This window comes from Balaenoptera physalus, assembly GCF_965194825.1.
Source record: "Balaenoptera physalus genome assembly, chromosome: 13".
Taxonomy (NCBI): Eukaryota; Metazoa; Chordata; class Mammalia; order Artiodactyla; family Balaenopteridae; genus Balaenoptera; species Balaenoptera physalus.
Window position 1 is genome coordinate 10,042,676 of NC_138892.1, and position 12,204 is coordinate 10,054,879.

Genomic DNA, 12,204 nt, shown 5'->3' on the forward strand with positions numbered 1-12,204 from the left:
TCATTTTTTGTGCATATTGCATTGACAGAGCATAATTATCAGACTCTGGTCTTGAGGAAAGCAACACAACAAGTCAAGAGGATATCAGCAGCAAGAGAACTTGAGAATATGCTTCCTAAGCCGGTGAGCATGTGATTGCAAACTTAATAGCAGAGATGATTTAAAGGGGGCTAGGAGATCTGGCTAGAAAAGCTAGCTCTGTGAAGATGTCAGGGTAAGAATTGGGGTATTTATGATTGTAGACTTGGGTGAAACAGTAAGGAAATCTCCTAAGGGTAATTACTGACTGAGGTAGGCACAAGTTGAGTGAGAATTTTGCCTGGATTTCTCCAGGATTTAAATTACTTGCTTGAAACTCAAGAGCCTCGGTGTAATGGAAAGAGAGCAGAGTCTCAGTTTTCTACTCTATAAAATGGGGACAATAATTCCTAGGTCCTGGTGTTCTTATGAGGTTTACCTGAGGTAGTGATGATAATTAACATGTAATGAACACTTACTCACTACATGTCAGGTGCTATACTAAACCTGTGCATACAGTGTATTTTACTTTACTGTTACAGTCGTTTGAGATAATTACTCCTGCTTTTCTTCAGTTTATTAGTGAGGAAAGTGATGCTCAGAGCAGGTAACTAATTTGTCCAAATTCACAAAGCAAATAAGTGATAAAGCCAAGACTTGCATGCAGATATGCCTGACTCTGAGCCTGAGCTCTTAACCTCTGAGCTTTGCCACCAGCACAGCCCCCAGAACACAAGAGGCGAAGGATTACGGTGTGTTCTCTCCTCTTCTCCTCCCCTCCCGCAAATCTTCCCTACAAACCTCAGTGCATGGTAGTTTATATCAATGGCACGTTCAGTCTTATGTAGTGGGAAGAGGCCCTTAGGACCCTGAACAGGGCAAGAGGCTTTGGGGCTTCCCCAAGCCACCAACTAGCAAGGGAGTCAGGCCATAGAATTTGGATCAAGTATAGCAAGTATTGTAGAAGATTTCTTTCTTTCCTTCTTTCTTTCTTTTTCTTTTCTTTTTTTTGGCCGCGCCGTGCAGCTTGCAGAATCTTAGTTCCCCGACCAGAGATTGAACCCGAGTCCTAGCCACTGGACCACCAGGGAATTCCCTGTAGAAGATTTCTTGAATGTTCTTCGTTTCTCCATAATTATTCCACTGCCTATTTCCCCTCAGCATTTAGCAGTGAAACTTTTGAGAAGTAGCAGGGCCTGGTGGAAAAGACAGACAGACATGGGTTCAAACCTTGGTGCTGCATCTATCTCCTCAGCTGTGTTACTTGAGCGAGTTGTTTAACTCTTCTGACCTTCTTCTGTAAAATGGGGGAAATAAAGCCCAGCAGTGTTACGGTCCTTACTGCTAATGGGGCTCGTGGAGTTGCTCTAGAGACAGAGACAAGGAGATGAGTAGTCATGTCCTACTCTGGGATCTGTCCTGGTGGGGTGGTGAAGCCCAGCAGTTAGAGTGGATAGTGGCCGAGTTTAACAGGAGTGGAAAGCAGCTGAATGGCCTGTGAATGGCCTGGCAGACACATGGAAGGGAGATGCCTCAGTGAGCTATTCACCGGGGGTGGGGTGGGGGGGACCTTCTGGATGTTCCTGACAGAAGAGCCAACACGTGACTCTACCACTTTAAGAAGCACAGCACTGATACACTCTGCTGCCCATTCTTTTTTTTTTTTTTTTAATACCATAGTTTTTATCGAAAAGATCTTTGCCTGTGGTAAAACCAAACAGTATTAAAGGATATGTAACAAAAAGTTAATCTCTCTTCCACGCCAGACCCTATGCACCCTCCCCAGAGGCAAACCAAGTTTTTCCTTATATCCTTCTAGAAATGTCTGATGCAGGTCAAGGAATATAAACCATTTTTTTAAAACAAAAATTGGTATAATATATACGCTATTTTGCACTTTGCTTTTTTGACCTAGCATATAATAGCTAACAATTATTGAATGCTTATATAGCAAACATTGTTCTAAACACATCATACATATTAATTCATTTAATCCTCACACAACCCTAAGAGAAGTAGGTTTTATTTATTATCTCCATTTTATGGATCAGAAAACTAAGGCTCAGAAATATTCAGTATCTTGCCCAAAGTCAAATAGCTAGTAAGTGGTAGAGCTAAGATTTTTTTAAAAGCTATAATTCACATACCATAAAAATCAGCATTTTAATGTAAAATTCAGTGGTTTTTAGTATAGTCACAAGGTTCTATAATCATCACCACTGTCTACTTCCAGAACATTTTTATCACCCAAAAAAGAAACCCCATACTCATTAGCAGCCACTCCCCAGCCCCCTCTCCCCGCTGCCTCTGGAAACCACTAATATAGTTTTAGTTTGTATGAATTTGCCTATTCTGGACATTTCATATAAATGGGAATCATATAATATGTGGCCTTTTGTGACTGATTTCCTTCACTTAGCATAGTGTTTTCAAGATTTATCCATGTTGTAGCATGTGTCAGTATTTTACCTTTTTTATGGCTGAATAATATTCCATTATATGACTATACCAAACTTTGTTTATCCATTTACTAGTTAATGGACATTTGGACTGTTTCCGCCTTTTGGCTATTATGAATGACATGGCTTCTATGAACATTTATGTACAAATTCTTGTGTGTACATATGTTTTCTGTTCTCTTGGATATGTACTACCTAGGAGTGGCATTGTTGGGTCATATGGTAAGCCTACGTCTAACTTTTTGAAGAACTGCCAAACGTTTCCACAGAGCCTGTACCATTTTACATTCCCGCCAGCAACATACGAGGGTTGCAATTTCTCCACATCCTTGCCAACACTTATTTTCCATTCTTTTTGGTATAGTTATCCTAGTTGGTATGAAGTAGTATCTCATTGTGGTTTTGACTTCCGTTTCCCTAATGACTAATGATACTGAGCATCTTTTCATGTGCTTATTGGCCAGTTGTATATCTTCTTTAGAGAAATGTCTGTTCAAATCCTTTGCCCGTTTTTAGATTAAGTTTTTGTGTTTTTGTTGTTGAGTTGTAAGAGTAGAGCCAGGATTTTAACCCAAGCAGTGTGACTCCAGACCCCATGTTCTAAATCAGACTCTGTACTGATTTCAACATGTCTTAGAGAGTATTCTGAATGAAAGCACATACAGATCTATCACAATCTTATTTCATGGTTGCACCTGTATTCTATAATTCATTAACCATTTTCCTATTCGTGGACATGTACGTGCTCCCAATCTTTGCTATTATAAACACTGCTGTCTTGAACATCTCGGTATTTGTGTGTTTCTTGGCTCATATGTACAAGTATACATGTAGGAAGAATTCCTAGAAGTAGAATTGCTAAATCAATTGTATATCTTGAATTGCTCTCCAAAGAAGTTGTACCAATTTATATTCTCACCAGCAGCATGTGAGAGACTATCCATGTACCTTTGCCAATGTTGTACATTATCAAATTATTTGTTGCCATTCTGATGAGGGGAAAATGCTATGTTATAATTGTTTCAATATTAATTATTTAATTATGAGTGAAGTTAAATCTATTTTCCTATAGTTATAATCCTGTGGAATTTCTATTTCCGTGAAATGCCTCTTCATGTCCTTTGGTTTTGGTTTTGTTTTTTTCTATTCTTAGTAGAAATATTTCTGTTTCTAAGGTTCTTAGTCTTCTGCTCATTTTTGATTTGTAGAAGCTCAATTCTTAGTCATATATTTGGCAAAAACTGTTTCCTATTTAATCTTTTTACTTTAATTATGGTATTTTATTCTAGAAAATTTAAATTTTTATACAGACATGTTTATTGGCCATCTCTTTTATGGCTTCTGGATTTCATTTCCTACTAAGAAAGATCTTTACCACTCCAAGATTTTATGAAACATTCTCTCCCATTTTTTTCCCCAATGTTTTTATATTATCACCTATTCTTAATAAAAAACTTTACTCGCATAACCCAGATGTCACCAGGGGTTACTCTACTCCTTTGAATTTAATTAAAGATTGGTTCAAGCATTTGCTATATGATTTGTTTGGAGCCTCATACCCTCCCCCAAATATCTGAACTCTGGGGACTTATGTTTTCTGTGGCACCGAGCTCCTCTTTTGTCCTGCATGTGCTGTGCACGTACCACCTCTTCCCTTGATTTTCACAAAAACTGCTCACAGAAGACCTGTGTGGGTGTGTTGTGTATATAGAAAACTTTACAAAGTTTAAAGAGATGGGAAGAAGGGGAACCATATCACAGTAATGCAAAGACCTTTAATGTGAGTTGCCTTCTTAAAACCCTTTAGTCCTCCCACAATTTGCAAGACCATCCTCTGTAGTCGTGTGCACTTTCCTCTCTCTTCTTTCCCCAGACTCCTGCTCATCTCTAACGTAGAGCAATGTAGCCCTCACTCTGCCTTTGGCTCTAATCTTTGTTTTCCTGAGAAAGGACAGTCCCCTCCCTCTGGTGTATTCTGGTACCAGCGAAGTCAATTTTTTTTTTTAATTTTATTTATTTAATTAATTTATTTTTATTTTTGGCTGCATTGGATCTTCGTTGCTGTGCGCGGGCTTTCTCTAATGGCGAGCGGGGGCTACTCTTGGTTGCGGTGCGCAGGCTTCTCATTGCGGTGGCTTCTCTTGTTGCGGAGCACAGGCTCTAGGCTCGCGGGCTTCAGTAGTTGTGACACATGGGCTCAGTAGTTGTGGTTTGCGGGCTCTAGAGCACAGGCTCAGTAGTTGTGGCGCACGGGCTTAGTTGCTCCATGGCATGTGGGATCTTCCCGGACCAGGGCTCGAACCCGTGTGCCCTGCATTGGCAGCGGATTCTTAACCACTGCACCACCAGGGAAGCCCCGAAGTCAATTTTTTTACATCCCTCTACGCTAGGAATAGAAGGAGACCTCAGTAACTTGATAAAGCCATTAGCAACAAAGAACCTACAGAACAGGGGAACGGTGGAGGTGTTCGGCTTAACACCAGGATCAAGCAAAGGACACCCATCATTCCACCTCCCTTTGAAGTTGTTTTGAATCAGGGCATCCAACTTCAGGGCTCCCTTATCTCCCTAGGCCTCAAAGGATTTTCCTTACTTTCTTACAAGCTCCTTCATTCATTTAAAAGGATTTTTAAATATTTGTCTAGCATTTTTTAGGTGTTTTGTCATGAGTTTAGGGTATTCTATTAAAATTTTAATGGCATACACTGAAGACCTGGCAATTTCACTTCTAAGAATCTATCCTGTAGAAATGTTCATACAAGGCCATCCCTTACAGCATTAATCTGTACCAGCAAAAACTGAAGAAAATTAACATTTCAGTAGATAAATAGGTAAAATGTGACATGTTCATAATATAGATACTCTGTTGCTGTTAAAAACAAGACAGATTTATACCTTATCATATGAAAGAATGAAAGTCAACAATGTCTAAAATTAATAAATCAAGAGAATACTATAGGCAATGTATTTAGACACTGATGAGTGAAAAATTAAAGTAATAAAACATGGTGTATAGTATGATTCTATTTTTATTTTTGAAATACATTTTTGGTATAAAGTCATTATGTGCTTATAAAAAGGTTTGGAAGGATACACGGGAAAACACTAATAGAATTTACTCCTAGAAAATGCAAGTGAGGATGGAGACTCTTTTACTATATACATTTATACATTGTATGAATTTTTCACAAAGAACATAAATTTATTTTGTAAAAAAGAGTTTTTACTCTCAGAGATAGCAGAAAAGGATATGTAAATGTCAAAACAAAGAACTTTTTAAAAAGATATACAATTGGCCCAGAATAAGGAAGAGGTTGGTCCCACTTCAGATGGTCCCATCTAACATGTGTTCAGGGAGAGGGACCAGGCTGGAAAGAAAGAGGGTCCAGGAGTTACTGAAGGCACTGAAGATGTTTAGGTTGGAGAAGGCAAGACTTAGAGAAGATGTGAGGGCTCTCCTCAAATTTTTTTTTTTTTTTTTTGGACACGCTCTGCGGCTTGCAGGATCTTAGTTCCCTGACCAGGGATTGAACCTGGGCCCGGCAGTGAAAGCGCTGAGTCCTAACCACTGGACCGCCAGGGAATTCCCTCCTCAAATATTTTAAGGACTGTTAATGTAACACACAGTCTGGAGGGAGATGGGGTGGAATTACAGAGAGTCAGATTTTTATCTAGAGGAAGAAAGAACTTCATAGGAGTCCAAGCTGCTGTCATTTTAAACCGGCTCTACCCTCTGGCTTGGCTGCAGACTGTCTGCTGGTTCTTGTTCTACTCTGGCTCTCAAACCATGTCATTCCTCTTGCCAGGTCTCTGATGCCAACCCCTTTACTCTAGCTCCTGCTCTGCTTTCTACCTGCCTCTTGGAGCTGAGGTTCCAGAATGACTCTCCTCTTGCCTAGTGGCTTGTCTTTGCCCAGTGCTATGGCTCTGAGCCAGCCCTTTCCCTGGGAGGAGAAACCAGATGCTTACTGACAATGGAACTGGATGTTTCAGAATGGAGTGTATTCCTTGTTTCCAGAGTTAGGGAAGCAAAAATGGTCAAGTACCTACTGAGAATATTATTGAAATGATGTGTATCAGTTGGGATTCTTTGCTTACAAGTAACAAAATCTGCCAACTTGAGAAAACACTGCAAGAACATTGAGTAGCTGAACAGTGTGAAAATCAGTCCAGGGACCAGGAGGAGAATCAAGGCAGTTGCAACCCTTGAACCAGCTTTTCAAGGTGACATCTCTGGTATGGGTGAATCCCCACGCGTTTTCAGTCTATATTTCACCCCACTCAGGACTCAAAATCCCAGAAGCCAGAGTTTTGATTGACCAAGCTTATTCCATGTGCTCTGGCTCTAACTGGGTAGATGAGAGGAAAACTCTGGCTGGCAGAGCCTACAAAGACTTCTAAGGCTCCCTCCTGTGGCTCTCATGGGCAGCAAGACATTTGATTTAAAGTCCTTCAAGCCCAGATGCAGTAGAGGGCAGGTAAACTCCCCCAAACACACAAGAATTGGGGGTTGTTAGCAAAAGGAGAATGGGTACTGGGCAACCGAAAGAACAGCACTTGAATAAATGTGGAACTAGATTAGTGGTTCTAGATCTTTGGACTTTTCTAGACTTGGAAAAACTTTTTTTTTTTTCACTAAATAAGTTCATTAAAACAAAGTGACTGCTGTCTGGTATCGTCATTTCATAAAAGAAAGGTCATTAATGTAAAAAAGTAGAAAGACAATCTCAGAATAAAAGAGAGTCCCTAAGTGAATAAATTTCCTTTAGGTCATGGAATTCCCTGTCGGTGCAGTGGTTAGGACTCTGTGCTTCCACTGTAGGGGCACAGATTCGATTCCTGGTCAGGGAACTAAGATCCTACAAGCTGCGTGGCGGCAGCCAAAAAAAAAAAAAATTACTTTAGGTCAGATTTATTACAATGTATTTTTCCTTGTTTCCCTCATTTTGCTGGAGACCATTGAACACAGACTGGCCCCCATTTGGAGATGGGCTTTTAGGAATCATTGGACTAAATGATCTATAGGTGCTCTACTAACCCCAAGTTTCTGTGATTCCGGTGGGATCTTGCTATAGAATAGTGGTTCTCAACTGGGGACAGTTTTGCCCCCTAGGAGACATTTGGCCATGTCTGGAGACATTTCTGGTTGTCACAGCTGGGGGTGAGGGGCAGAGTACTACTAGCATCTCTTGGGTAGAGACCAGGGAGGCCACTCAATGTCCTACAATGCACAGGACAGTCTCCCACAACAAATCTGGCCCCAAATGTCAAAGTGCCAAGGTTGAGAGACCCTGCTATCGATAGAGGAAATCTCATTAAGCAATTAAAATGAATAGGACAGAGAAGAGTGTGGTTAGGTGCTGCTGCAGCCTTCACTCATGAGATAGAATTTTTGTCTGGTTAAATTATAACCGCTTCTTCCAAATAAAACATATTTTTAAAAAAATACAAAAGAAGCACATAATCACCACTGACATTTTGGAAAAAGGCAGAGGAATATAAGGAAGGAAAACAGATTACTCTCAGCCCCTGCCTGTTCTCTTTCCTGATCTCTGTTTCCTCCTGGTTGTCTATTAGCATCTCAAATACAGCACATCCAAAACAGACCTCTTGATTTTCCTGCCCCGTCAACCTCTTCCTCCCCACATCTTCCCAGCTGGGAAACTGGCACCTAACCCTTTAGAGTCACCCTTGACTCCTCTCTTTCTCATACCTACGTCGACTCCATCAGCAAATCCTGCCAATTCTGCTTTCATAGTATGTTGCAGATTCCATCACTTCTCAGCCCTCCCCGTTCCCAGCCCCAGCACTGCCTCAACCACTGCAGAGGCCTCCCAAGTGCTCTTCTAGTGTCCACGCTTACCCACTGCAGTCATTTCTCCACACATCAGTTAAAGTGATCTTTTTTTTTTTTTCATTTGTATTTTTTGGCCCTGCCATGTGGCATGTAGGATCTTAGTTCCCCAACAGGGATTGAACCCACAGTCCCTCCACTGAAATCACAGAGTCTTAACCAGTGGACCGCCAGGGAAGTCCCAGTTAAAGGGATCTTTAGAAAAAATTAATCAGATGTACCCCAGCTCAAAACCTTCCAGTGGCTTCCATCACACTTAGAAAATCCTAACTTCTTCCTGTGGCCCAGAGACCCCGCTCCTTCTTCAGCCTCATCATTTGTTCTCATTTGAACCGTGCAGGCCTGGTTCCTGTCCCTCAGCCACACCAGGCTCCTGTCTGCCTTGGGGTCCCCTGCACTTGCTGTCCCCTTTGCCTGGAACATCGCACAGATCTTCCTTCCATCATTCAGGACCTGCCAGGATCGCTCCTCCTCGGGGCAGTCCTCCCTGACCTCCCCATGGAAAAGATCCTTCTCCTCCCCAGTCTCCCATCCCACCACCCACACCCTTGCCCTACTTGATTCTTACCTAAAGCCCTTATTATTCCATAGTATCATGTTATTCTTTTACTTGTTGATTTGTTTATTGTCTTTCTCTCAACTATGATACAAGCTCCGTGAGGGCTGGAATTTGTCTTATTCTCGGCTGAAAGGCCAGTGTCTAGATCAGTGTGTATATGTAGTAGTCACCCAATAAATATTTGCTGAATGAATTGTTCACATTTTGGTAACTATGCTTCTAGTCTCTTATCTATCATTTTTTTTTGGTTGATTGATTTCATATAATTATATTCATTTTATATAAAATATATAATATTATCTACCTAATTTTGTATCTTGATTTTTTTAAATTACCGTTATATCTGAAACAATATCTTAGTACCAACTCTTCATAAACAATTTAATAGTGGCGTACTCTTCCTTTGGGTAGAGATATCAACATCTCCTTGAACATTTAGGTTGTTGTAACCTTTTGCTGTAGTAATTGTCACTGCAGTAAACATTACAGTGCCTAAATCTTTTTTTCTTGTGGGTAATTTCCTTAGGATAGCATCCTAAAACTGGAGTTACTAGATAAAGGATATGAGTACCTTTACATTTCTTAATATGTGCCATAAAAATGATAATATCCTTTATTTTTTTTCCTATCTCTTTCCTACTCAGTCTTACCCTGCCTGCAAAAGCCCTGAGATGACTTCAAACCTCTTCAACATTTATGGGAAGAGCCCTCTGATTGTATACTTCCTCCTGAACTACGCCTCTCTGCAGCAGCCTGGCAAAGACGTGTTGATGGTCAGGAGGGAAAAAACCAAGAGCATCCCATATCCTTTCCACTATGGGCTGGGCACACATTACTCCAGGCCCCTGCTTCCTCTTCCCAGAAGCAGGGGTGAAGAGACAGGCATCCAGCCCTTAGCACAGCACCTGACACATAGTAGGGGCCCGTCAAGGGTGACCATTGTTACAAGCCTACGGGTCAGAATCTTGCTCATTTTAATTCCAAATCTGCCTCATGCACTGGCTGTGTGGGACCCTGGGCAAGTCGAATTTCCCTGTGTGCACTAATCTCTTCCTTTCTACCAGAAAGAATGGGCTACTTAGGGACTCTTAACATATTTTGCAACTCAGCAATGCCTCCTAGATGCTCATTGACCCCATAGTATATATTGATCAGGAATTTTGGTGTCTAGGTGTGTGTTTCTTCCAGCACCCTCCTCACACACCCCTCCCCAGACCCATCAGCAAATTCTTGGCCCCGATGACATTTATCCTAAAAATATGGTAAAAAGCTCAGATCTTAAGAAAACAGGTGTGATATGTGTTGGTGTCCTGAGTCTTAACAGTTTACCATAGAGGGTCAGAACATGGAATCAAATAGACCTGGATTCAGGAACCAACTCAACTGCTTACCAGCTGAGTGATCTTAGACAAGTTCCAGCTTCTCTCTGAGCCTCATTTTTTTCATCTATAAAATGGAGATAACAGTACCCACCTCATAGAGTTGTGATGCAGAGAACAAGCACAACAGCGGTAAAGGCTTATTTAGCACAGTGCCCGGCAGGTAACAAATGATTGAATGTTACCTATCAGCATATAGCTCCCCATAAGGAGGAGCTTTCATAATGAAGTAGGTAGGACTTAACTCCTGCCCTATAGCACTTCATATCCACAAGCGTATTTATATATCTGTAGGCAGAGATTAACAACGCACAATTCATAGTACTTTATTGTTTATAAAATGCTTTCCCTTATATCACCTCACTGTTCTATAAAGACAGTGTAGTGTAGTAGAAGGAGCCTGGGTTCGGGATACACAGCCCTGGATTTGAGTCCCAGCTCAGCAACCCACTGGCTTTAAGATCTCATGTGCACAGCTTAACCTTTAAGCTCAATATCTTTATCAACTCATTCCTAAAGTGAGGATAGTTATACCAAATCAATAGTGTTGTGACCAGGATTAAATGGCATACAGCTGGTACTAAAAAACAATAGTAACTATCATTATTATCATTAACATCATCTAAGGTAGGTACTATTATCCCTATTTTATAGATAAGGAAATGGCGACATAGAGGATGACATAGATTGTCTGATGTCCCACAGCTCGTGATGAGTGTGGCTGAGATTCTGACCAGTTCAGAAGGGGTGGAGGGGTGGCGAAGGTAGAGAGAACTTTTCAACATACAAACCTGAGACGGGGAATGAGGACTGGGCCTGAAAGGAAAGGAAAGTTGGAATCCCTTCCTATTCACCACTGTGATAAGAGAGTAAGAATTTTAGATGATAGTCTAAAATAAGCACTTCCTAGCCCTTCCATCAGCAGGAGGGGAGAAAGACTTTATTAAAAGATGGGGAATGGCCTAGCCATGGAGAGGATAGCTTCTTTCTTTCCCAGGCAAGCCATGGAGTGGTTTCCTGCTCAGATTTCCAGAAACAGGTCGGTTTCCCCACCCTGCTGTCACACCCACCTCCTCCGCAAGTACTGGACACACCCCACTAATAATAATGCTGAGTCAATACCAACTGACAGTGTGGGATTTTCCTCGACATGAAAGTCACTGAGTCCGCCCTGACATACGTTGAGGTCATCAGCCTGACCCTGAGCAACATGAAGAAGCGGAGGGATGACCTCCACCAGCTGAACCGGCTTCACTGGAGTGAGTGGAATCATTTCAGTGCGTACCTGAAGGAGCTGCACAACAACTTCCGCAGGTATTTAAGGGGCCTTCAGGGCAAGAGGCGTGGTTTCAGCATTTGTCTATCGCAACACGTCACACTAATTTGTAACTGGGGTCCAGTCCTGTAATGACCTGTGAAGCGCATTCAGCTTTCTTGTGGTCAGAATGTAAACTCCACGATAACAGAGACCGGATGTTTTTTTAAAGTTATTTTTTCCTAACTACAAAAACATTTATGCTCAATGAAAACAAACAAAGACCCTGGAAAAGCACCTACAGGTACACATGGCCAACATTTTTCTATAAATTCTTCCAATCTTTTTTCCTGGACACATGTATCTGGATCTCTAAACAAAAGTAGTAATCGCACTGTCAGACTATTTTTAGACTTTCCCCCCCCCCCATTAGCAGCATATTATGAACATTTTCCTGTGCCTTCTCCCTCTTCAATATTTTTATTCTATTTAGAAATTTTTCAGACCTTTCAGGAAAGTTTAAAGGACAGTGCCATGGACACCATTATGCCCTCACTGCGTTTACCAATTATTCACACTTTGCCACATTTTCCTTCTCTCTCTAATAATTAGGTCAAATAAAAATTTCCCCAATTGTGCCCAAAGTACCATTTTTGGTTTTACTTGCTGCTCCAGGATCC

At 41.3% G+C, this 12,204-nt stretch overlaps 1 protein-coding gene across 2 annotated transcripts in view; it reads left to right on the forward strand.

Annotated features, from left to right (window-relative positions):
• FAM227A (family with sequence similarity 227 member A) overlaps positions 1–12,204 on the forward strand; it is a 100,759-nt gene that overhangs the window by 63,297 nt on the left and 25,258 nt on the right. For both annotated transcript variants that reach the window (XM_082420043.1, XM_082420044.1), the window contains 3 exons: positions 29–123; positions 9,535–9,691; positions 11,430–11,583. In XM_082420043.1, coding sequence (XP_082276169.1) covers positions 29–123; positions 9,535–9,691; positions 11,430–11,583 — 406 coding nt within the window. The remainder of the gene's footprint in view (positions 1–28; positions 124–9,534; positions 9,692–11,429; positions 11,584–12,204) is intronic.